Source organism: Salvia miltiorrhiza, chromosome 3 (genome assembly GCF_028751815.1).
Source record: "Salvia miltiorrhiza cultivar Shanhuang (shh) chromosome 3, IMPLAD_Smil_shh, whole genome shotgun sequence".
Classification (NCBI taxonomy): Eukaryota; Viridiplantae; Streptophyta; class Magnoliopsida; order Lamiales; family Lamiaceae; genus Salvia; species Salvia miltiorrhiza.
In genome coordinates, this window is record NC_080389.1 from 14,442,998 (window position 1) to 14,469,232 (window position 26,235).

At 34.9% G+C, this 26,235-nt stretch overlaps 3 protein-coding genes across 7 annotated transcripts; 1 reads left to right on the forward strand and 2 right to left on the reverse strand.

The window, feature by feature from the left end:
* The first annotated feature begins 1,592 nt into the window (after positions 1-1,592).
* On the forward strand, positions 1,593-6,246 carry LOC131017763 (bZIP transcription factor 16-like). Of its 3 annotated transcripts, none has more exons than XM_057946478.1 (14): positions 1,593-1,726; positions 1,871-2,019; positions 2,458-2,583; positions 2,667-2,720; positions 2,817-2,891; positions 3,078-3,167; positions 3,273-3,332; positions 3,455-3,624; positions 3,945-3,999; positions 4,224-4,260; positions 4,347-4,633; positions 5,286-5,363; positions 5,449-5,574; positions 5,721-6,246. In XM_057946478.1, the coding sequence occupies exons 3-14, from the start codon at positions 2,509-2,511 to the stop codon at positions 5,802-5,804; spliced, it is 1,191 nt and encodes a 396-aa protein (XP_057802461.1). In that variant the 5' UTR covers positions 1,593-1,726; positions 1,871-2,019; positions 2,458-2,508; the 3' UTR covers positions 5,805-6,246. The 3 variants fall into 3 exon arrangements, with proteins under 3 accessions (XP_057802461.1, XP_057802464.1, XP_057802462.1); XM_057946481.1 differs by having other exon boundaries at positions 2,673-2,720; XM_057946479.1 differs by having other exon boundaries at positions 1,705-2,019; positions 2,673-2,720.
* Positions 6,247-7,951: 1,705 nt separating this feature from the next.
* LOC131017765 (autophagy-related protein 3) lies at positions 7,952-13,953 on the reverse strand. Of its 2 annotated transcripts, none has more exons than XM_057946485.1 (11): positions 13,684-13,953; positions 13,195-13,372; positions 12,640-12,710; positions 12,181-12,297; positions 11,915-12,078; positions 11,535-11,620; positions 11,414-11,465; positions 11,181-11,246; positions 9,155-9,282; positions 8,534-8,637; positions 7,952-8,194 (listed from the first exon to the last, which is right to left on the reverse strand). In XM_057946485.1, the coding sequence occupies exons 2-10, from the start codon at positions 13,353-13,355 to the stop codon at positions 8,541-8,543; spliced, it is 942 nt and encodes a 313-aa protein (XP_057802468.1). In that variant the 5' UTR covers positions 13,356-13,372; positions 13,684-13,953; the 3' UTR covers positions 7,952-8,194; positions 8,534-8,540. The 2 variants fall into 2 exon arrangements, with proteins under 2 accessions (XP_057802468.1, XP_057802467.1); XM_057946484.1 differs by having other exon boundaries at positions 8,151-8,355; positions 13,684-13,930.
* Positions 13,954-18,788: 4,835 nt separating this feature from the next.
* On the reverse strand, positions 18,789-25,846 carry LOC131017764 (cellulose synthase-like protein G3). 2 transcript variants are annotated; one of them, XM_057946483.1, is made up of 5 exons: positions 25,189-25,846; positions 21,039-21,317; positions 20,467-20,916; positions 20,027-20,374; positions 18,789-19,419 (listed from the first exon to the last, which is right to left on the reverse strand). In XM_057946483.1, exons 1-5 carry the CDS (start codon positions 25,774-25,776, stop codon positions 19,348-19,350), a joined length of 1,737 nt encoding a protein of 578 aa, XP_057802466.1. In that variant the 5' UTR covers positions 25,777-25,846; the 3' UTR covers positions 18,789-19,347. The 2 variants fall into 2 exon arrangements, with proteins under 2 accessions (XP_057802466.1, XP_057802465.1); XM_057946482.1 differs by having other exon boundaries at positions 18,789-19,477.
* Between the last annotated feature and the right edge of the window lie 389 nt (positions 25,847-26,235).

Genomic DNA, 26,235 nt, shown 5'->3' on the forward strand with positions numbered 1-26,235 from the left:
CAAGGTTTAATATGATATTTACCCTATAATTAGTGATAAGTTATACTGTATGTATAGATATACGGTATACCGTAAAATTTTTGTAATTTAGGCATCAAATGATATACCACTAATTTTGGCATACCAAACTTTGATTACGCTATACCGCACTATTGGTACGACATCGACATGAAAAAGTTCATATCGATTTTTTTGGTATACCGATCTTCAATATGCCGAAGAGTTTGGTACGGTAACAGTATGAAAAATCTCATACCGTAATTTACGGTACGGTACACGGTATGACGAAAAAAATTCGGCATACCGCACCAGTCCACCCCCTAAATATTTGCACATCACTGTTTTTACAATTTCACCTAACGTATTGTTGGGGATGAATCCAACAATTACGGATAAGGACGTCGGGGTCGTCCGGTACGATGGGCACTAGCAACCTGAAACACGAACAACATTAGAGCCCTTCTTAGAGCACCGGTGGGGGTGTCCATGGAAGGTAAATGAAAATAATTAAAAAATATTATTTTAATTAAAAAATCGTATTGAAAATAATTGAAAGTAAAATGAAAGAGTAAATCGGGTTGACGGAGTTGAAGGGCGATTGAGCAATAACCGGGAACCGTCCGATCATCCCGGTTGATCTCGTCACCGGAAAACCTAAGGCTGAGAGCGTGGAGGCAGAATAGTGCAAGCGGGAAGAGAAGGTGGAGAGAACGTGTTTGAGTGCGAAAGATTGTTTGTCTCTATTGACCCAATTGATATTTATTTATACCGTGATGGTCTGGCGGCTAGAGTTTTGCTGACACGTTTCCCTCAATCCTAGTTGTTCCGATATTTGTGGGGTCGATATCCCTGATTAGTTTCTGCCTTCTTCCCCAAGTCGCTGCCTTCTCTAAGACTAGGGTCGATGGGCCTTAATGGCTTATAGTACGGACTGACTTAATTGACATTAATTCAGTTTTTTGGATTGAGCTATGCACTTGGGCTGCGAATATTTATTCGAATGGGCTATGCGAAATTTGCCCACTACACGTATAAACTGTAATTAATCATTTTCTTAAGGGTTATTGGTGCATAAATATACCAATTTTGGACCAAATTTGATTTTTTTTAATATAAAATCTTAAAAGTGTCAAAAAATACATCAACTTATTGATTGTAGTAATTTTAACACGAATTCTATTTACTTTCATAGGTGCAATTTGAGACGAACCAAAATAAATATATTATAATTTAATATAATTCAACAATTCAAATTTGTGTTAAAATTACTACAATACGATGTGTTCACATCAAAATTCCGACATGCTAAGTAATCTTTAGTTTGACCGAAAATAGAATTCGTGCTAAAATTATTACAATCGATAAATTAATGTATTTTTCGACATTTTTAAAAATTCATGTTAAATATCAGAATTGATTCAAAGTTCATGTATTTATACGATAATAACCATTTTTCTTAATTCATTGATTGGACCACGATCCAAAGAGAAACACGGGCAGGCCCAATTGCAAGCCCTCATAAATGGGCTATCCGAGTCGGACCCAAATCTGTATCGGAGCGACCCGGAAACTGAGCTCCTCATTATGCGCCAGTGCGACAGTACGTGACTCGATCTCAGCCGTTAAATACTCCACGATTTGGATCCAATCATCAACCCTTAAATCCACGGTGGACACCACATCGGCGCTCTCTCTCTCTGCGCAAATCATCGGGACAACGACACAGGTCAGCAATGTCGACGATCTCACAAACCAAGCCCTAATTTTCTCTCTCTTCATTCCCCCAATTTGGGCTCTTGTTCTTTGCAGCCGAATTTCGGAAAATTGCCTCAATTATTGTTTGTTTTCTGGCTTCCCTTCCCCTTTGTAGGAGGCACGTTTGTTTTAATTGCAAAGTTGTTCGAATTCCTCTTTAGAGTTGGATAAGGAGCGGGGTTTGGTTTCCACTTTCCAGGCGTTGTGTACCTGAGTTGACTCACTGGTCGTATTGGTCGAGTTTGGGCTCGTTGTCTGTTAGCGGTAATAATTGTTTTGGAATTATTGGAAGCTTGAATCGGTTTTGTTTGACAAGCTTTGTGATTATTTGTGTTAGATTCAATATCTTATGTTTCGGCTATATATTGCTCTTTTCTGATGATCTTGTAGTGTGTGATTTAATTGTAATTTTATGCGGATAATAAAAAAAATTCAACTTTTTTATTAACTCAGCTGGATTTAGTGAATGACAATTTAGTTTAAGGGTGCTATTAGTATGAGGCTTGAGACATTGGCTGATGAATGCTATTTTCTACCAAAAAATTGAGTGCCTGTATTCTTAATCTTAGACGGACTGCATGTGCTTCAAGGGCTTGTTAGAGTCATGCGCAGAATACATTGGCTTTGTGCATTTAAATCTATGTTTTTGTTTGATGTTTTGCCTGATTGATAAATAATTTGTGTATGACATTTATGTGACAGAATGATTGGAAGTGGATAATAGCAAATCTAGAAGTAAGTTTAGTTTGAATCATGAGTAGCAGTGACGTGGATAAAGCTCCCAAGGAGGGGAAAGAACCAAAGGAGCCAAAAACTCCTTCTGCACAGGTTGGATGTGAGCCTTTGGATTAATATATACAATTTTGTTGTTGTTTTGTACATTAAAATGTATTTATTTTTGGAATTTTCAGGAACAGACTTCCTCTGCATCCGGTGCAGTTCCTGCTGATTGGTCTGGGTTTCAGGTTAACTGCGTTAACATGTTCTGAGAGATACTCACTTGGTCTTTCCCATGTTGATAATCAATATAGTTACATGTTTCCCAATGTTGCTTTCTGCAGACATATTCTCCTATGCCTCCACATGGGTTCTTAGCATCAAGTCCACAGGCACACCCCTACATGTGGGGAGTTCAGGTATGAAACTTTTGTAATTTGGAAAATCTGATAGTTTTTCTGTTCCAAGACGTATGGTGTTAAGTACCCCTATCTTGTTAGATAGAACTTAACTTTGCCTACTTTTAATTTTATTGATGTTCACTACTTGACACTTCGTAAACATAGTTCGTTTCTTAGTTGCATGCTTACTCTGGCTCTTTGCAGCAATTCATTCCACCGTATGGCACTCCACCACATCCATATGTTGCCATGTATCCCCATGGGGGCATATATGCCCATCCAACTATGGCTCCGGTATTTCCTTGCGAACATTTTTTCTTTTTTTGTTTTCAATCGCATTTGACAATCATGCTGTCTAGAGATACTCATAACTTTTTCATTTGTCTTTAAACATTTTAGGGATCTTATCCCTTTAGTCCTTTTGCTATGCCTTCTCCTAATGGTATTGCTGAAGCCTCTGTGAGTCATCTTGTTTCTTCTTCTTCTGCTCTCTCTCTCTATTTTCTTCGTTCTTCTAAGTTGTCCCAGTCAGAAAGTTATCCAATAAACTAATCAGAAATGTTTGCCAAATATACATATAGTGCAATGTTCCAGGAAACATGGAGGTAGATGGAAAGTCATCCGAGGGAAAGGGGAAACTGCCCATCAAAAGATCCAAGGGAAGTTTGGGCAGTTTAAATATGATTACGGGGAAGAATGACGAAGCTGGAAAAACATCAGGTGCCACAGAAAATGGTGTGCACCCTAAAAGGTATGGATAATACAATTAAAGTAAATGCTTGTTTTCTGGGAAAATGCGATCTGTCGGCTTTCTGTTACTTTTTAGTTATTTCTGATACTTTAGCTCTCACAAACATTTCTTTCATATGGTAGTCATTTTTATTCATTTGTTCTCTTGTTTGTGCTTTATTTGTCGTCGAGGTTCTTTTAATTGGTTGTTTTGTCATTTCTCATATTCTAACTTTTAAGCAGCACTATATCTGCTCTTATACATTTTTAGGACATAAGATTAGAGGTGCCTTTATGACGTGTCTTTGTCATCTCAATAAATTGTGCTGATAAAATGTGCAGTGGTGGGACTGCAAGTGAAGGTTCTAGTGAAGGAAGTGACGAAAATTCTCAAAATGTGAGTATCATGGTAACTGTCGTCACTAATTTCATGCAATGAATAGGGAATGTGCGCTATTTGTTTTAGGTATAGATGCCAACTTTGTCTGCTTTTACCCTGTCAAGTCATCCTTGCGATATTTTTAGCTAAAACATATGTCTTCTCGAAATGCATTTCTGTTGTTTGATGATTCCCTCTCAAAATTCTCATATTTGCATGTTTTTTTTGGATACCTATTACAGGAATCCCAAGAGAAGTCTAGTGGCAGGCCAGATTCCGGTGTGTTTTTAAGGAGTTCTACTCTTTCTCTGCAAACTCAATTTCACTTGAGCTCTTTCTTTGAACCTTTTGTTATCTTGCTACAGCTGAACCACCTCAGAGTGGTGGTGCACCTAATAATTCTCAAAATGGTACATCTCATGCAATGGCAAATCAAGCTATGGCTATGGTGCCAATTCCAGCACCGGCGGTGGGGGCTGTTAGTGGTGTTCCCGGTCCCACTACCAACTTAAATATTGGAATGGATTACTGGGGTGCAGCCCAATCATCTGCTATGCCCGCAATGCGAGGAAAGGTCCCTGCTACTCCGGTAGCTGGAGGAATTGTCGCTACAGGCTCACGAGACAACATGCAGTCACAACTTTGGATTCAGGTTTCCCTTTCTTTATATTTGTTTTGCTTAATATTGTCTTCTTCTGGTTGAAAAGGAATTACTTACGGGTTAGTTCTAGTAGATACTAAGAAGATTTGATTTTAGTTTAAACCCATAAAAGAAAGTGCACATTTTTAGCAGGAATCACTTTGATTTCCGTTCCCTTCAACCTGTCATTAACATTTTCCTACTTTCTATCTCTGATATGGATTTTTTCCATTTCCTGAATGAGAATTACCAAAAAGTTTGGGGAATGATTATAGGATGTGTGAATATAGGATGTTGGCTTGGCACATGAATAAATTCAGACAATGTCGATTTAATTAACAGCTGGCATTTGAATTAATTCATATATCTTCCATCTCATCAGTGAATTACTCAGTCATGCAGCTTCATAATTGCAACTTGTGATTTGTGAAACTGCAGTTTCACAGTTGTTTCACAATGTGAAGGATACATTGTTTACTGTGACACCATGTAATTCCTTAATGTTTTACAGAACTTATTTTAATCTCTTTAGCTTTGAACATTCTACTAAACTTACTAATTATTTTTCTTGGGAAAAATGAGGTTTTACTTCAGTGCCGTCATTTTTTGTTTAATTTAATATTTCCCAAGACATTGACTATCTATATGTTTACTGAGAGTTCAGGATGAAAGGGAGCTTAAAAGACAGAGAAGAAAGCAGTCAAACAGGGAATCTGCTCGTAGATCCAGATTGCGCAAACAGGTCACTCTCAGCTCCTTCCCTGTATGTGGTATTCAATAATAATTCAAATTTTTTATGCTGTATTTGGTTTCTTCCCATTGAATAGGCAGAATGCGACGAACTGGCCCAGCGTGCTGAAAGTTTAAAAGAGGAAAATGCATCTCTTAGGGCTGAAATGGCGCGTATGAAGAGTGAGTATGAGCAACTCGTTGCCCAGAATGCATCTTTAAAGGTATTTCCGGTTTTTCAATCAATTGTTTTCTTCATAGATTCATGTAATATTCTATTTGGCACTTTGAAGTTAGAACTGTATCCATCGAGAAATGTGTTTCCTAAGATTTTTCATTTTCTGATGGAGCGAGTATATTGGTTTAACAGGAGAGACTTGGCGAAGTTAGTGGCGAGGAAGATCCTAGGTGCAGTAGGGACGAGCAACGGGCAAGCAACAACGATGCTCAGTAATATCTGTGGCCTGATTATAATTGGTGTTGTTGCAGAATTAGCTTGATCTAACTTTCCATGACAGGGAAGCTGATATTTAAGTAGTATGTAGCTAATATTCGTCAACGCTGACCGTTTTTAGTTTCCGACGCTGCCCGTCGTTCTCGCTGTGACCAGTGTTTTGTGGCCAGGGAAGACAGGTTGTACGTAGAGGAGAGCTCGTATATATGCTTTACCCCTCAAATTCTGTCAAAAAGGGGTACTGCACTGCCGTATTCTTAATTAATTTGTATGTTGCTCAAAATGTTTGGATGGGAAAAAGATAATTTGGAGAATAATCTTCCTAGTATTATTGCATATGGGATCATTCTTTTTCATTTGCTTTTTTCTTACATTCTATTCCCTAGCTTAATTTATGTAAACATTCTCTACTTTAGCTTATAACAAAACTCTCATTTGCTTATTTACTGTCTTCAGCCTTCAGGAATGAAAAATGATATTATGATCTCATCGATAATATGACCTGGCTTTATTGGTGTATGGTTTTGAGCTTTAAGCGAATTTCATATTGTAGCCTCGATTTCGATTTATTCGTTTGTATGTTTTGAATTTTAAGAAATTATTACTATTTAATTATGATATCCTAATGCTAGAAGTAGATTTTCCTGTTAAATGGCTTGGTGTTTTGGACAACGGTAAAATAGTAACCACCAATCTACAGTATCTACTCTTGTTGTGAAACATTCGACTTATAGTTTCAACATTTGAATTGTGAATTTTAGTTTTAAAATTCGAATTCACAACTAAAATTAGTGATTCGATTGTGTATTCATCGAATTTATTGTGAATTCAAGAACATTAATAGCACAAATTTATTTTTACAATATTTTGACAACAATGCAATCTCAAATAGTATTTGATTAAATTAGTAGTAATTTCTACACAAATCTTCTTCCGTTCCTCCGACATTATTGGGCCCATTTAGACCATCATTTTGGTCTTGTTGAGCCCACAATACCGTTGCGGGAATTTGATGTACGTATAATTGGGCTGGATCCAAGAAGTAACACAATATTCTTTGGATCATTGTGGAATCATTGGAATTTAATCACTATCCGATTTTGATGTGATTAGAGTATGGACGGAATCAGAACCGATCACCTACCCACCGTGGGCATGCATAATGTGTACATCATGATGTGACAATTGTAAATATAGTAAGATAATTTTAATTAACACATCAGTAGTGGGCACGTTATGCTTGCCCACGGTGGGTAGGTGATCGGTTCTGTGGACGGAATTATCCATCGTTGATAGAAACATGCAAACTGAACAATCACTTAAATTGAATTATTTTATCAATAATACCTTAACACTTAAATTAAACACAACCAAAATTAACTGAACACTATAAATTTAGGGTGTGCTATGTTCGATGAGAAACGACGGAAAACATGTATTTTCCCATTTCCCACTCATTACCTATATTTTGTCGATAGATAATTTTTCCCAAGTAGCAATGAAGAAAAAAAAATCATGATAATATAGTCAAGTCATATTTTTTTTTTATCAGGAAAAAGAGCAATTTATTAGTGATAATATTTTCTAAGTAAATGAGATGATATACAGATCATAGGATCGTTATATCCTACGATCTAGAATTAAGATCTACAAAAAAATATATGTAACAAATAAAGTTCATAAAAATCAATGGATAAATCAAGTATAATAAATTAATTATAACGTACAAATAGCCCTTCAAAATTCTAACCTAGGATCAAATACTATTTGTACATTTTCTTATCTTATTCATTAATCTCAATTCAAGTGATTAATCTCAACCATAAGATTTTAATATCTAGCGTTGTAAATTTAATCTCTTCTTATTTGATCCATTCTCTCTCTCTCTCTCTCTCTCTCAATATATATATATATAGAAAGAGAGAGAGAATGGTAAATTTAATCTCTCTTCTTATTTGATCCATTCTCTCTCTCTATATATATATATATAGAAAGAGAGAGAGAGTGGATATGTAGAGAATCACATATATTTTAAGAATAGAGAATCAATCTTAGCCTTTGGATTTGGCAGATCCAACAGTTTTTATTAATTCGGTTTATTTGCGTGTGTGTGTGTAGAGGGCCCCGTCATAACACAAGAGGGGCACTTTTGTAATGATCATATTTATTCAAGCACGCACTTGAGCAAAGAAAATTCATTTACAGGCCGAGATGGCTAAAGGAGGTTTTAATAATGATAGAGATCCACACACCTCAATGTCTATTTAACATACGCATAAGATGATGCTACCAACTTACATTAACGTAATTTAATGGACATCTATATACAATGGTAATAATTTGGCAGTAAATAAAAGCTTTGGTGCTTCACGCGAATTGCCACCTTCAATCTGCACAAACCAGAAATACATGTATTTCCGATTTACTATATTCGATCTTTGAAATGAATCGGGAAAATAACTTTTGACAAAAGTAAGAAACAACCTACAAAGCACCTATAAAACCGCGCTTTGTTCGTTGTTCAATTAGAGGACATCTTTATACTTGTGCACTATACCAAGGCATTAAAAGAAAACACAATCTCAAAGAAGCAGTTTTATAAAAGGGACAATCATGAAAACAACACCTACATAGGCAATAACTGATGAGATTACTATATGTACTTGTTTAGCAGTAGTACACAACGATACGACCCACAAGGTAATGGATACACGTGTAGACTACTATACCTTGAAATCAGGAGCTAGAGCTGCCAAGATCAAAGTCCATGGTGTAATCGTACTCTATGGTAGGAATCAGGGAAGCCATAAATTTCAAGAACAAGAAAAGGTACCTGACAAGAAAAAGAAAATACAAGCATCAAATATAGTATTAAAAGCAACAGAACATTAAAACTCAGGCACCAAAACTAAACAGTCCAATAAATGGGCTGCCAATTTCTTCACTTTTTACAGAAAGAAAATAAGCGACTTTTTCTTGTCCGGTTTGGACAAAATCCTAGAATCATTAAATTGTAGAAATCTTAGAGCTTTACAAGTGAAAGATAGCGTATAATATATGAAAATGAACATTAATAGTAGGAGACAGGGTCCTTGCATGCTGCTACGCAATTTCTGCAACATCGCCAATATCAGCATTATGCAATGATGAAGGAGATGGAAATAGTGCTTCTTAAATTGATCCCCGTACAAAATGTCAAATTCGATATGTAGACTCCTTAACGAAGCACAGTACTTTTAACATGCTAGACAAAGAGCTGAATAAGCTTTTTTATATGCAAACATGCAAACAAAGAGATTTTTTTACTTCACAACTTATGACCTCAGAAGGAAGATAGGAGAAGAAGTTACTTGTCAACTTCAGGCTCTACTCCACGTGACATTAAAACATCAATAATTTTTTTCATTACAGCCCCATGGCGGCATGGATGTACTGAAGCATGTTTTCCAGGCAAGTGCGGATGGTCTTCTATGGTTACCTGTCATTAAAAAAAAATAACTACTGATAATAAGTATAATAACATCAGAAATGTTCATGGTCAAACAATTTAACTGACAAACCATCACCCTCATAATGGATAATAATGGAAGGATCCACTGCAAGTTTCACTAGGATAAGTGATATGGGCAAGAAGCTTAATAGTTAGCACTTAATGCACCAATTCAAGAGATTCATTTTGACTTCAATGAGGAGTACAAGATGGAATTTATGGGCATAATCAATGTCAGCAGGTGACACCCTGCTCTTCCTAGGCCAATTTCAGCATGTTGATTGGTTGTGAAGAGGGGGAGCAAAATGAGGCTTGCAAATTTGTCTTGAATGACATGAGGTGCTTGATTGGAGAATACGGAGCTATAAGGAAGCTTGCCAACGTGCTGTGTGGGTTGATGAGTCTGAACTGTTGGGGCAATTTACCCTGATCTCTGTGTTGAGGGCAGGGCTGTTTGGAAGGATGGAGGAACTGTTATGGTCAAAAGTTTACTTGAGGACATGGAAGGCACGCGTTTAGCCGCACCAGACTATCTGTTTTCTATTAAATTACTACTCCATTTGCTTAGTTAGTCTTATGACTTACAGCACAGCCGTAGTAAGCTTCATCAAAACTACCAGATCATGAATCTATCAGGATGCCTTTTGCTCCTTAAAGACCTCTGCATTCTAGCTGCACCACCTTCCCACCTTCCCCACCTCCCCAACCGCTACCTAAATGTAAAACCAAAAAATTCACACGCTCCTTCGTCCTGACCTTCTCGTAAACGGTCTCAGTATGAGCAATTTTACTATCCCCCAATGACCTTATATAATCTTTAATGAGTGGAAAGAAGGATAGACAAATAGGAAGGAATGATTCTTTCCTTGCACTAACAGAAGAAGAACTAGAAAAAGATCTATTAGAGCAAGAGCAACTGTCATTGGCTGCCCAATTCATCCACAATTGTGTCATACAAAAATCAAATACTTTAATATTGCCTAAACAGCATTCTAAGATTCTTAAATGAATAAGTTCACAGATGACACATTTGAATAGCTTAAGGTTCTGACTCTCAATCCAAGTTTTGTATACCCAAGAATGGATTACTAACCTTGTTTTGATTTATAGAGTGACTTATAGCAATGGTGTTTAAGCTCATTCTGAGGAAGCCCTGACCCGAGGACTTGTTAGCGAGAGACCCAGATAGGACAAAGGATAATCTTCTCGTTTGATTCTATTCACTATTTATGTTTTCCTAGAATAGCGACTTCACAGTACACAGATACGAGAATGTAAACTAATAACTAGAACTTAGATGGATTAGCACCCTAAATTGTAGCATAGAACTTTACTATAAAATCAAACTAGAAATCACCCAATATAAAGCTATAATTATTCTAAAATCAAAGATTGGCAGTCATAAATCTTTCCAAGAAATGTATCTGTAGTATTAATATCTTATTCCATTGTTCTAAGTCATTTACTAGACCTTGCAAATAATTTGCTTTATTTTCTCTTTAGTCTTTACAATGTCATATCCAATGGAAAAACTATTTAACATTGAAATATTAACTCTTCTGTTATTAGAACTACTTTTGCCAGGACTCCACGTAACACCAACACTATTCTCATCTATCTTCAAGGTAGTGTTATCAACTAAGTAACATAGGTCATTGTTCTTGCTTCCATGGTAATCTAGATTACGATAACATTAGGAAGAAAATATCCTTATCGATAATTTGAGTCATATTTTACCATATGAAGTTCGGATTACGTGGATGAGATCACAAATTAGTACGAACTATTAACTTAAAGACAAGTATTATAAGAGTAGAAGAAAGCTTACAGATAATGACTACCAATTCTATAGTACCGGAACCAAAAACATGCTAAACACATCTCACCGTTTTACGCGCATGGTCTTGGCTAACGTCTTCAAGAACAAGTTCTGGTTGCAAAAGCATCCTTGACTGCCACAGATAAGAAGGACGTCAATAGTTTAATACAATGAAAATGCCATGCATGAAGAAATCAGAACATAACAACTGCATGTCTTAAAAAAGCATGAAAAGTTAAGGTTAACGAGGCATGCAATCATAACTTGAAAGTATATATGCAATGATGTATGAATGCTGACCTCATCATATCCAGTGAGCCAAACACGAGGCGTTTGGTAATATTTGTCATACCTAAGAGAGAAGACCATCAAAAACGAAGCAAAATACCCCAGAGCATTTTGAAGAATCAATCCTACTTACGTGATGCTAACATCATATGTCCTGGTTCGTAGAATGTTGTCATCATCAGGCTCATGAGCCACAAGATATGTGGTCTGCAGTGTTGCCTGCATTCGTCACCGAAAGTAAATCAAACTGGGATAGAAATGATTGCTGTTAATTTATGTGGCAGGGGAACACACTGATCAAATGAAAAGTGAGCAACTAAACTAAATCATTTATGCCACAAAATATGAACATGCACATATGCAGGGTACACGTAAGAGCCACTTTTCTTTTTATTTATTTTTCCTGTTTTCTCCAGTGGGTACGGCAACCTATCTTCAAAGAACTAAAAAAGAGCTGTGTGATTATTTATGAAAGTAACATAGCGACACTGAGTCTGTAAATCCTTAACTTACGGGATCATTTTCTACGAGGTTGTCAGTCTCTTCAAATTCTGCCATGTCTGGAATATCATCTTCCTCCCCTCCAAAGTAAGATGAGATTGACTGGATGGTATTATTCTTGGAGATTTCTAGAGTCTCCATGGAGGGCAAATTATCATCTTCAACAGTTGTGTTATCTAGACACAATAGACAGGAACCAAGCAAAAGTAGTAATAAGTAATAGATATTTAACCCTTTCTTATTTTAAAAAAATGAACACTATAGAACGGCATACATACTTTTAGGTTTCCCATGAGTTGCCAGCCAACCATCATCGTCCTCGTTGTCAACTAAAACTTCACCCCCTGCAGCCTCGTATTCTTCTCCAATTGAAGCAGCTCTACGAAGACAAGGGACTGATGCAAAAGAAAACTAAAATATATCAAGACTAAGTAACACCCACATTAAGAAAGATGGTATGATTAGATAAATGATTTCAAGAGAGGTCAGGTATGAAAATATACTACTTGAAATGCCTCGGTAGAACAGTGTGTATTTTATATCGTCACAAATATAGTGCTGAAATTGTTGAGGGTGAAACTTATAAGGAACGACGGCAAGGAAAAATTTAAGAAGGTGTTTTGGTGTATATCCAAGAAAAAGTGTGAATTATGAGAAAGATATTGAAGATAATGTCAAGATCAAATCACTGTCAGCTCAACATAGTGCAGTGCAAAGATAGAATGAAAGCCACTAACCATTTCTAGTTATTAAGAATTGCTTATCTTGGGGCAAATATGACTTCCTTTTGCCCGGCTCCCCTGATTCCCTATACAGATGGAGCAAAATCATCAAATACAAGATGCCGGAGTGATAAAAACGATCATCAAAATAAGAGCAATTTTTTTTGTCATTTCGGCTGATAAGCCAAAAGAAACCAAGCAGTGGATCAAGCCAGCATTACATTCCTTTCATTTTGGATCTCTTAAGAAAACAATTACAACTTTCTATATTTTGAGCAGAATTAAAATATTTTGACAATTAACATTAAACTAGGGAGCCACACATATGTTGGAGATAATGCATATATCATCTGTGCCATGGTCATATACATAAAGATATAAGAACTACGCTTCATTGATGAGTGTTTTTTTTTTTTTTTTTTTTTTTTTTTTGAGAATAGCTTCATTGATGAGTTACAAACATACAAATTGGGGCATACTAAACAGGCAATAACTCAAAGAATTCAACTTCTCCCAAATTTCACGCTGATAAAACTGTCAATGAAGAGGAAAATATGAGTGAGATTTTACCAAGACCAGGTGGGGCACTTGGAGACGAGATTATCGCCGGCGAGAATAAATTCATTGATGCTGAGTACACCTTTCTCTTTGTATGCGGAGACGGTGCGGGGGCTCGTCATTCGCTCCACAGTCCCCTTGAACGCATCATGAATTTTCTGCGAAAGCACCATCTCCCTCCCTTTCCAACCTATCGCAAATAGGAATTCAGTGGGCCGATTAAACTTTTATTTGCTAGGCTTGTGTTTGGCTCGCCAATTTTTTTTGGCAACTGTTGTTCGAGCTCGAGCTCGTTCTCGATTCACAGTAAAAATGTGGAACCTTTTATTCGAGCTTGAATTCAGCTCGTGCTCAGCTCGACAACTAATTACCGTGAAATTGATAAGGTTCTTAATTTTAAAATAGCAAAACGAAGAATAGCAGTGCAGAAAATTGATAATGTTCTTAATTTAAAAAATAAAAAAATAATGTTCAACCAATTGAGCGGAAAAATGGACTTACTGCGTGTATGCAGCGGCGGCGATGATCGATGAGTGGCGCTGCTAGCGGAGGAGGAACGAAGTACAATCGTACGCGCTACTACGGCTGATGAACGAGAGAACCGAGAGAAGGCGGCGGCGCGACGCCGGCAGTGACGTGGCGGCGACGGCAAGGAGACGAGAGAGACGCAGAGATCTGAGGGAAGGCGGCGTGAGGTTTGGGGATTGGGATGTAAGTTTGACTTTTTAGAATTTATTTAGTGTTATTATATATACTACATATCTCCATCAAAAAGAGTCCCGTTTAAGACTAAATAAGAATTTAAATAAAAATATTAAAATTATTATAAGTAAAATAAAGGGTTTATTATTTACTCCCTTCGTCCAGAATTTAATGTACTACTTGTCTTTAAAAATCTGCCCACAATTTAATGCTCTATTTTGCTTTTTGTACCATTTTACTCTTCTTCTTTTCCTATATTTACTATTCTTTGTCACTAATGGACCCACCTTAAAACACATTTATCATTTTTATATTATATATTTACTACACTTTATCACTAGTGGACCCACTCACAACACCTTTATCACTTTAATCAACTATCTTTATCATTTTAGTCAACTACTCTTATATTTCATTCACATCACATTTTTCAGCTTTATTAGTCCATGTGCCCACACCAAAGTGGGGCATTAAATCGTGAACGGAAGGAGTATAATTTGTCAATTTTTTGGTTTATAACATGACTTTATAGTACCCATGGGGACACCAAGCGGTGCGACTTCCCAATTTTCAATTTAATCGCAATTATAACATGACTTTATAGTCTGACTAGAAAATACACAAAGTTTCAATTTATTCTCAATTATAACATGAGATAATTAATTATTTTATAATAATTATTTCATTATATATATATATATATATATATATATATATATATGGGAAGGCTAAAATAAGAACACTTCTTAAAATATAAATTATGAATCATTTTCAGCCCTTAGATCATCAAGATCTACGGTTAATTCATCACCTTGTTGGATAAATTCATAGTCCTGAGTTCGAATCCCAAAGGTAGCAAAAAATTATTTTTTGCAATTCATGCCTTTATACAGTTTATTCATGCGTGTTATACATAAAATTCATGCATTTTTGCTGGTTCGTAATTCTTAAAATAAGGTGGTTTATTGAATAACCGCCCCATATATATATATATATATATATATATATATATATATATATAATTTGATTTTATGGCAAATAGCGTCAAAATCCCTATACTTTCCCCGTTTTCGCATATTTCCCCTGACTTTAAAAATTCGCGATAGAATCCTTGACCGTTGATTAATTTCGTAATTTTCCCTTAATAAAGTTTCCGGCGAGTAACTACAATGACGTGTCATTTATGTGGCATTATTTTGCTGAGTCATCTAACTAAGTTTGCTTAGTCACGTAAATCAGCCAAAAACGTCGTCGCTTTCCCGGTTACTAAGTTGCCGCTGTCCAAATCCGCCGGTTTGACTCCCAACCACATGCTTCGGCGGCTTATTCAGGCGTGGTGCATCGCCAATGTGAAGAGCGGGATCGATAGGATCCCGACTCCCAAGTCCCCCCTCCACCGCTCCGCCGTCATCAAGCTCATCCGCACTGCGGGCAGCCGGCGGAGCAGATCGGAGAATCTCGAGGCCCTAAGCAAATTGGAGGAGCTCGTTGGCGACGAAGACGGTAAGAATCAGCAGTGCATGGCGGAGGCCGGCGCCACCAAATCGATGATTCTTATGTGATGAAATGTTTCGACGACGGCTGACTTGGTCCCCCACGGTGGAGAACAAGCAGATCGTTGAAGAAAAAAGCCCTCAATTTTTTCAATCGATTCTGTGGATTTTGAACGGCAAATTAGAAATTTCAGCCAAGACTGATGCCCTAATTGTACTATAAATGCCATAGAAGTGACGAGTTCGAATTTTTTGGAGAAATTGAAGCCGTGTTTCTTTAAAGAGATGATGAGAATTTTGAGGTCGCAGACGGCACCGGCGGTGAGGGTGGTTCTGAAAATTCTGATCCGGAAACGACGACGTTTTACGTTATTAAGTAAAACTACGTCGCTTAATACGCCGAAATTTAATCCTACGTGGATTTCCGGACTCCTTGTCAGCATTCTATAAATCGTCGGTCATTTTTTAGGGAGAAACGCGAACGGGATTTAAAGTCAAGGATTCTATCGCGAATTTTTAAAGTCATGGGAAATATGCGAAAACGGGGAAAGTATAGGGATTTTGACGCTATTTGCCCTTGATTTTAATACTCTATTAATATATTACATATATAATAAGTATTTATTCATTTAAATTATGAAATTATAAAATATTAGGACCAATAAATAATTTAGGTACATATATAATAGAAACTATGTTAAAAGGTAAATAATTTATTATTTACATATAGATGTATATTTATCAAATATATATGTATATATATATATAGTATATTGTGAGATGAAAAGAAAATTAAAAATATTTAATATTAAACTTTGATATTATTATACTAAATTAATTACAAGGTCATGTTATAATTGAGAATAAAATGAAAATTGATGTATTTTTTGGTCAAATTATAAGGTCATGTTATAAACCAGAAAATTGACAAATTATATGTATTTTCTGGCAATAACCCCTAAAATAAAAATATAATTTGTAGAGTGTTATTAGTACAAAAAGTAGAGTAAAGATGAATTATTAGTTAAAAATAGAATAAAAGAATAATTTATAATTAAATATTAAAGAGAAGGTATGATTTGATAATTCAAAAAGTAAAATGACTCTTTTTTGTTGACAAAAAGAAAGTAAGTAGAATTTTTTCTATGGACGAAAAGAGTATGTATATATATATATATAGAAACAATCCATCTGGTTGGCCATAATGAAGAACGAAAATTAACTTTTGGCCCCTAATCTTAAAACATCAAAATTTGGCCATTAATTAGACGGTATGCCTATTATACCCTTTTTATCCGCGTGACCCCGCCCAGCCATCTCCTTTTACCCGTCAGATCCAGCTCAACTCGGATCAGATTCTACTCTCTCAATCTGATTCCAATTTCGTAGCCATGCCGTACGCGTGATTCTCCTATCTTCCTTCTCTTTCTCTCTCCCCGTCGACGAAGAGAGGCGATTCTCGTCTCCTCTCTCTCTCTCTCGCCGCTTTCGACGAATTTGCAGTGATCCGGCAAGTTTTGGTTCGAGATTTTGTTTGTTTTTTGTTTGTTTGTTTCATGTGCTTCATCTTCTTCGCATCATGATTTCTTCATTCTATTATTGTTATTTTTGTATTTGTGTTGCACGTACTTATGGCACTATTAGTGCCATAAATGCCACAATAACCATTTTAAACACTTTTCCGTGGGGTTTAGATGTTCTATTTACGGTTTAGATTATCCATTTAGGGTTTTTTGTTTGTTTGTTTGTTTCATGTGCTTCATCTTCTTCACATCATGATTTATTGATTCTATTGTTGTTGTTTCTGTATTTGTGCTGCACGTATGGCACCATAAGTGCCAAAATGACTATTTTACTTTGTTTTATTTTGGATTGCCGTTGGCACTTATGGCACCACTAAGTGCCAAGATTTTACTTAGTTTTATTTTGGATTTCCCTTTGCATTTATGACACTAAATAGTGTCATAAGTGCCAAGAGGACCATTTTACTTTATTTTATTTTGGATTTTCGTTGGCTGGTACTAATAGTGCCATAAGTGCCAAGAGGACCATTTTACTTGATTTTATTTTGGATTTTCGTTGGCGCTTATGACACTAATAATGCCATAAGTGCCAACGGAAATCTAAAATAAAATGAAGTAAAATCTTGGCACCCGGCACGCGACCCACGTGCCTAATCCTATACGGTCCATCTAATTAAGGGTAAAAACGTCTGAAATCGTTAAAAATGCCAAAATTTACATTTTTTCAATTATCGGCTATAAATTGTGTTTTATGATTAATTTTGGCTATCTCATAATTTCGCTCTATATATATATATATAGGGATTAAATCAAATAAAAACTTTTCTCAGCCATTCTTTACTTTGAAAGATTATACTTAATATAAAAATAATAAGATTCTTACTATTAAGGCTAAAAAATACTCAATCATGTATCTTATTAATCATACAAAATAAACGTTCACTCAACGTACAAACTACAAATCGTTTGCACTTAATTTATAATGCAATTATACTTGACCTATTATATTAAATACAATATATATAAAAAATACGAGGGACAATATACTGCATTGTTTTAATAATCGTAGCTTTCAAATTAATTTCTTAACATTTTACGATGGTTTATTATATTAATTTGTTAAATTCGCATTATTTTTATTTCATTTTCATTTTAAGTTCGAGTGTATTCTCCAGTTAAAGTAAGATTATGAACTATTAATAATGAAAATTAGTTTATTTTTGTAGAAAATGAAATAATTTTCTTTAAAAAAATGCATAAATGTAGCTTTTTTTATACTTTCAATGTACGTGTTGTTGAATCAATGGAATTAGAATAATTATTTACTATATCAATTAAGTGACAGGGTTCTACTTTTAAGGCCATTAAAGTTCTATTTAGACACAAAATCAAATTAATGTATGGATTGGCCAAATAAAATAAAATTCGGGGGCGATACGCCCTGCGAATACTTTCAGACTTCATACTTAACAATTTCAACCCCAACAACAAATTTTAAATTCATCCCTGAATAGAAAAAATATAATGGAACAAGACCATTATACAAATCAACGCTACTTTGATGGAATATAAGTATTTCATAACTCTATATATATATATATATATATATATATATATATATATATATATATATATATATAACGATCTAAAATGTTACGTGTATGAAATACAAATAATGGAGATAATAGTGTTATGCATAACATTGTTATCCTTATGCATAATACTTTAGATAACGGTCATTATCCTTTATGTATGAGCTCATCTATATGATGGAGTTTCAGGCACATAAGTAATAGAGAATCTCCGTTATGTATAAGTATTTTTCTAGTAGTGAGACGCCCACACAAGAAAATTATGTTTTAAAAATCATTAAATTAAAATTAGGATCGGAGAAATAAACTATGTATTGACCACAAAATGACGAAACTTCGCCAAGCATATGCATTGGTCCGCATCATACGATTGCAATTAGTGGACAATTCTTACAAAATATAAGTGGAATTTTGTTCGTTATGTTTAGACTCGATTAAACTCGAACAAAACAAAAGTAATTCCACATAACAACCCGACTAGAAGAGTCGCGGCGACCGTGGTTCTAATAGGCATCCTCCCATTATCCCTCCTCCAAAACATAGCACCATAAAAGGGCAAGCTATTCAACACTCCAAAACCAGCAACGAACATTTGCATGAAGAAAGCATCCAACTCTATATCCTTCTTCAACACGTAGAAGAATCCACCTAAAAATGCGACTAGATTCAATATGGCAAGTGTGGCTAAAGGGAGAAACATAGGTGATGGAACACCAAACTCAAAGATCCCTTCATCGTATCTCTTGCTTTGCTCATCCTCCATCACTTTGCTAGTCACATTGAACCCACGCGTCTCCATACCTAAACACTTGCTTATGTATTCAGTGATTCCCAAAGGGAAAGCCGAAGGTGCCTTTATGAGCCACATCCTTTGATCGCTCCACCATCTCTCGAACGTGCCATGTGTCGAGATGAAGTCGAAGCAATCTTGACAGTAGGATCCGAGAAAAAGAAAAGCATATAATAAGAACCAAGGGTCGTCCACCTAAATCAATAGGAAGATTAGGTGTATGAGTAAGGCAAATTTGATCTCAGACATTAACTAATTAGATTAACACACACACATACACTTAAATATATGAATTGGAAAATATAGATCGATCATGTAAATCTTAAGCATTTAAAAACAGTACTTCGTTAGAAAAATAAAATTATTATAGTTTAATTATTCTTAATCAACAATTACAAAAAGTTGAGGCTTTAAAAGTTTACATACCCTAATTGTGGATTAGTCAATCCCAATAACAAATTATATATTAACTTTAAAGATTATGAAATGCTCAAAAATAATTATATATCATAAATTAGTATAATAAACCATGCGTAACAATCACAAAATTAAACTGAATTTACCGGTACTAAATAATAATAATAATAATAATAATAATAATAATAATAATAATAATAATAATAATAATAATAATAATAATAATAATGTTGAAAGTGAGAGACGGTGAGGATAGAAAATCTCGAAAGCATTTTCTAGAAGGATTGTTATGCAAATCACTTGAATTATGATAGTACTAATAATTACCTTAGGGAAAATGGCAAGTCCTTGAAGAAGAGCCAATGAAGGTATTAAAGCATAAATAGTGATAGGGAAGAACCAAATGGGCCAAAAAGCATAATGTGCGTAAGCAAGGCCCATTAAGAGCCCCCCATTCCTTACACCATATGTTAGTGGGCTGTACTTGGAAAACGCCACCTCTAAAAGCCCAATTGACCATCTCTTCACTTGGTTGAGAACATCATTTATAGTGATGGGAACATCACCCAAAAATGCAGCCCTTTTTGGATTACAAAATGCAGATTTCCAACCTTCACAATGAAGCCTATACCCCGTGTAATAATCCTCTACTAATGATCCATACCGAAACCCAATCTGCAGTGGCCAAGTCAGATTAATTTGGAGGGAGATAAATTTTTTTTTAAAATAAATAAATAAAAAAGTTTGGTAGAAAGAGACCCAATCACCTTAGAACCCCAACTTGTTTGGTTTTCATAATTGCACCCTGCAACTTGATGGGCCCGGCCCAAAACTTCTTCAGTATTGATGGGCTTATCCACAAGGTAATCCGGGCTGAGCTCTGGTACCTCGGGAGGTACGTACGAACACGGGCTTCCGAAGAAGGCCCGACGACGGAAAAAGCATCCCGTCCCGACGTAATTGGGGCCATTTAGGCCATCGATCCCCATCGAATTGACTAGAAAGAGACGCTTGTGCTCGGAAGCATATATATCGGCCCTGTTGAGCCCATGATACCGTTGCGGGAATTGGACGTACGCGTAATTGGGCTCGATGGGCGCGGGCCGGTCCATGAAGTAGCACAACATTCTTTGGGCCGTCGTGGGATCATTCGAATACATATCACAGTCCAATGTTAGGATGATCGGTGAGTTGGTCATGGTGCCCGAGACTCGAAGCTACAACATAAAAGAATTATAAATAAGATAAACTGAAAAGAAAAATGTGGCGTTATAAATGAGACAGAGAAAATAATAAAAGAAGGTGAACAGGAATGAAATAGGAACGGAATGGTACTGACGAGCGTGTTGAGGGCCCCGGCCTTGAAGTTATGTGGGCTGGCCTTGCTCTTCTCTCTAGAGACGTATACGAGATTTGGCATAGGTTCACCACTAGAGTCCACATCTTTTCTAGAGTTTAATAAAACTTGAATTATAGAGGGATGACTTTGACGACTGAAATCTTTGGTGCGATATTGGTGCAAAATTTGACCCTCTTCTTCACTTGAAATATATTCGTCACTTACTTTACCTTTTTTTACCACACTTTCCACCTTCATCTTCATGCTCTCATACATCATCTGTCACCATATCATAATCCAAGTGTGATTTATTTTTCATAACTACTCCAACATGAACTTCGATGAAAAATAATGTTGGATTATACCAAATTAATCAAGTTCTTTGTTACTAGAATTTGTCGTTGGGGGAGTTTAATTTTGAAGATTAGCCTAAATAGATAAAAAATAGTATCAATCCATTGTTTATTAAGATGGATTGAAACTTTAGAATATCCTTAAGACTTTAATATTAATTTTTATTATTTGAGGTAATTTTATTCGATTTATATGATTGGATAAATCTTGATATAGTATTCAATTATGTATTTTGTCAATCATAAAAAATGAAAGTCCACTTAAGGTTAATACATGTGTTTGAAAAATATGCAAAGGAGTCTGATGATTTTGGATAGATTCCAATTAATAAATGTATGAAATTTAGATATATTGGATTAATTATCAGTTGTCACTTATGAATACCATATGCTGTACGGCAAATATGTAAATCACTTTCAGCCTTCAAGCAAATAGTCAGACTTCAAGCAAATATGTAATTATCAGTTGTCACTTATGAATACCATATGGTGTTTGGCTAAGCTTATTTTAAAGAGCTTATAAGCTCTTAGAGCTTATAAGATGTTTCAAGAACTTATAAGATGTAATTTTTAAGAGCTTATAAGGTGTTAAAGTGTTTGGATAATTGAGCTTATAAGCTAGAGAGAGAATTTTTTGCTAGAGAGAGAAAATCGAAGAAAAATGAACTTGAATGATATATGATGAAAATAATAACTTATAGCTGAAAAATATTTATGAAAAGATTGTTGCATATGAGATTATAAAAAAAATAAGTTAGGGTAGAGGAACTTATTTTTTGGGAGCTTATAAGCTCTTGGAGCTTATTTTTGGAGCTTATAAGCTATTTAGGAGCTTATTATACTAAATACTATAAGCTATTTTAAGGAGCTTATGAGCTCAGCCAAACACCCTCTCAGTTGCCTCTTCTGTAGGTCAGTCTTTCGAAAAGGATAACATATTATAGGCATTTAAATTGGATTTTCTCTCTTAAATTTTTCCCTTTTCAATGTAATTGGACATGGTAACATCATTAGTAACATGTAAAATATCTAAACAAAACAAAATACTATAGCGTTAATATGTAATATAGAGAATCCAAAGGCTTTAATTATTACTCCCCCGTCCCACTAAAAATGACATGTATTTTATTTTGGATTGTTCTACTATAAATGACCTATTTTTATAAATGAAAAATTTTAATCCTTAAAAAAATATGAACCTTATCACTTTTAATAAATTTATATATTCTATTTAATTCTGGTATCGAAAAGGTTTGAACGACTGATATTTGATTAGTGGAGTGGGGACATAATAAAATCAAATGATGGGTCAAAATTGGAACAGATTTATAGTATCTTCCGATACATTAATGCTGAAGGGTCTCTGTCACTCATTTTGAGAGTGATGCGTAAAATAGTGAATATTTGATTCCACTATTGCGTCTGATCAAAATCAAAGAGCCCTCACTTTTGAGGAAATCGTAACACATATATTTTTTCTTTATAAAATTTATATATATACATCTTCTTAGTTCTTACAGCTTTTGGACTCCCATGCTTTTTCTTTTTCTTAAAATTGAGGGAATTTTTTCGAGTGCAGTAAAACTCTATCTAACAGTCCACACACAACAAAAAAAAAGAGGAGTTTATCTAATACTCAAAATTTTACATTACTTCCATATTTTATTTAATCAAATATATACAGATATGAAAACATATTCAAGTCTTGTTTCATAAAATATGACATTTTAATACAAGTATTTATCTCTTTCCCCCGTGAAGGTTTCGCAGTTATTTATTTTCTGGTCTACGGCCAGTCAAACTTTATTCGTGGCTCCTTCTTCTCCACATAGATTTTTGTAAGATGTTAGCTAGATAAAAATGATAAAAACATTTTATATATAAAAAAAGAAGATAAAAACACACATTTGTAAGAGTTAATTAATGATTTTTATGAAAATCATTGGTGGATCCAGCTAAGTAAAATTGTGCAAGGGGTGCAGTCGCCCCCCCCCCCCAGAAAAAAATAGTAGCATTAACAATTATATATAAATTGTTTTATATTTGGTATTTGTACTCCCAATTAAATTATAAGACTGCGTTTACTTTAATGGATAAATTTATTCATAGAAAAATATGGATTAAAAAAATTTATACATTTAAATGTCTCATTTCTTTTCCAACATTTGACACAAAATCATTTTTTCTTCTTTATTTTCACTTCAAGGATGAATAATATTATCCCTCCATTTTAAGTGAATAATATTATCTTTCCTTGAAGTGAAAATAAAGAAGGAAAAATGTTTTTGTGTCAAATGTTAGAAAAGAAAGAAGATATTTAAAGACATAAATTTTGTTATCCATCATTTTCCATTGATAAATTTATCCATCAAAGTAAACGCAACCTAATTAGAATGTAAAATATAAGTCTAATTTAGAAAAAGAGTCTTAAACCTCAATCCAAAGAAATAATTAATTTGTCACTAACTGAACAAGAAAATAAATAAAATGAACAGCAACTTTCGACTTTCAACCTTCAACGAGGAAATTAAAAAAATAGAGTATGTCAAGTTGCGAAATAGCACAAGAGATTTAATTTAAATTGATTGTTTAATCACTTTCATTAAGAAATATATATTTCTACATGTTTCTTATGACGAGATTATATTGTCAATCGCTTTTCAATTAACGAAGATTCATCGAAAAATAAATTAGCTATATATATATATATATATATATATATATATATATATATATTGAAGTGTATGACTTTAAAACTTAATAATGTTTTGGGACGTATTACTTTTAATATTAAATAGTTTTTACGTTTATGATTATGATTATGTAATTATTTGTGGCACCCTCCAAATTTAAAATCCTAAATCTACCACCGAAAAAAATAAATTAAAAATAGTGAAAAACATACTGCAATGAAAAACGTATCATAAATAGTGGAACAAATGAAGTACTTAACATCACCTACCATTTCATCATTAATATTCATATGGTGCATATCGTGAATTACAATAGAAAAAAAAAATCACATAAAATAAGATTAATAATTGGATGTCATTATAAATGAATTTCGGTTTTTGGGATGTTTTGCAAATTTGGTGAATAAATACACAAACTTTGATTATTTAAAAAAAAATTGAAAATAAAGATGATAGACCAAAATTTTTAGAAATTCTAGCCCTTTGTCATCGAAATTTTTAGAAATCTTAGCCCCCCTCGATGTCAAATTGACTGAAATTTTAATTTTAGGAAAATTCCAAAAACATAGTAATCAAAGTTGGAATATTTATTTCAGGCCAATTTAAGTTCCAGCTGTTAACAAACATATGATAAAATCCATCCACATATATTGGGTGTTAATCATTTTGCAACCACAAAAAAGTGCCATGCATCTCTCAACTACATCAACATGCATGAGCGAAAGTGAAACAGCTAAGTTATTAACACGTTACAATAAACGAGATTAAGTATTTATAAAAAAAAAAAACACTGAGATTAAGTAAGTTAGATGAGTTTACTTTGCATGCTTGATTATAAGATATATAATTAAGTATTTTTTATTTTGTATTTCTTGACTCCATCTTTTAAACAATATAAATCAAGCAAAACTAGCTTAGATGATAGAAATTATTAAAAATAATTTTTTTTCCTTTTTAAAGAGGATCAATATGATTCACCATTTCCCATTATCAACTTAGCTGTGCTTCGTCGTCTATCAAAAAATCTTAAAAATACTAATAAATTAATCTTATTATTTTTATTATATAGGTTAATCCTCGAAAATAAACGATACTTTAAATTACCTTGATTTCGACGACGGCGGCGCTCTGAGCATAACAAGAGCTGAAATACGCATCGGGGCATCGATCGACGACGTTATTCTCCCTACAAAACGGCAGCCAAAGCCTCCCAAACCGGGCCGCCTCCATGAAGGCAAACATGGTGAGCTCCGAGCCGCCGTCGTCGGAGACGAACACCGACAGCTTCCCCGGCGGGTAGTCGTACGCCATGACCGACAGCGCCGTGTTCGCGACGTCGAGGGGCGGCTCCTTGTAGGGATCCGCCGTGCATATGAATATGTCCAGGCCCGGGAGATCCCCCCGGTCGAGCCGGTTTTCGGGGTGTTCTTGGCGGCGAACCGGGTTCATGCGGAAGGCCTGCGTCGTGGACCACATGAAGGCTAGAAGGGCGTCGGAAACGAGGAGAGAGAGAGAGATGAGGAGAGAGATGGCGGAGGTTGGGTGGAGGAGTTTGAGTGAGTGGTGGTAGAGGAGGGAGAATATGGCGGCGGCGTAAACCGCCGCGAATAAGCGGTTGAAGTGGCGGCGGCGCAGCGGCTGGAGAGAGTGGAGAGGCGGCGGAAGGCCGCTTGTTGTGGCGGCGGTCTTCATTTTTCTTTTTTTCTTTTTCTTTTTGTCACCACTCGATTTTGATAGTGTTTTTTGATATATATCTCAAAGCAAGGTGATTTATAGGGGGGCACTTGGAATTTGGAGCACGTGTAAATTTAAGTGGGACATTAATTAATCGTATTTATGTCTTTAATTTTAAAACGATTTTAAAAAAATGTCATCAATATATCCTTTTTCTTCAAAAAAAAAAAAAAATTAGGAAATTTAATTTATGTCTAGTAAATCTGAGCGAAACGGTGATTGATCATATTGCCGAATTCTTGATTTAGGTTTTTTTTAGTTTTTTAATTTTATATTGAATAATGTAGATTCTGGCCATGTCTTATTAGTATTTATTTTGTTGCCGAATACTGTGAAGTAGGATATAAATAAAACGCTTTTCAAAACAGAGGATTTTTTAAATGAAATAAATTGAGGTTTAGGATACTTTTTGAAAGA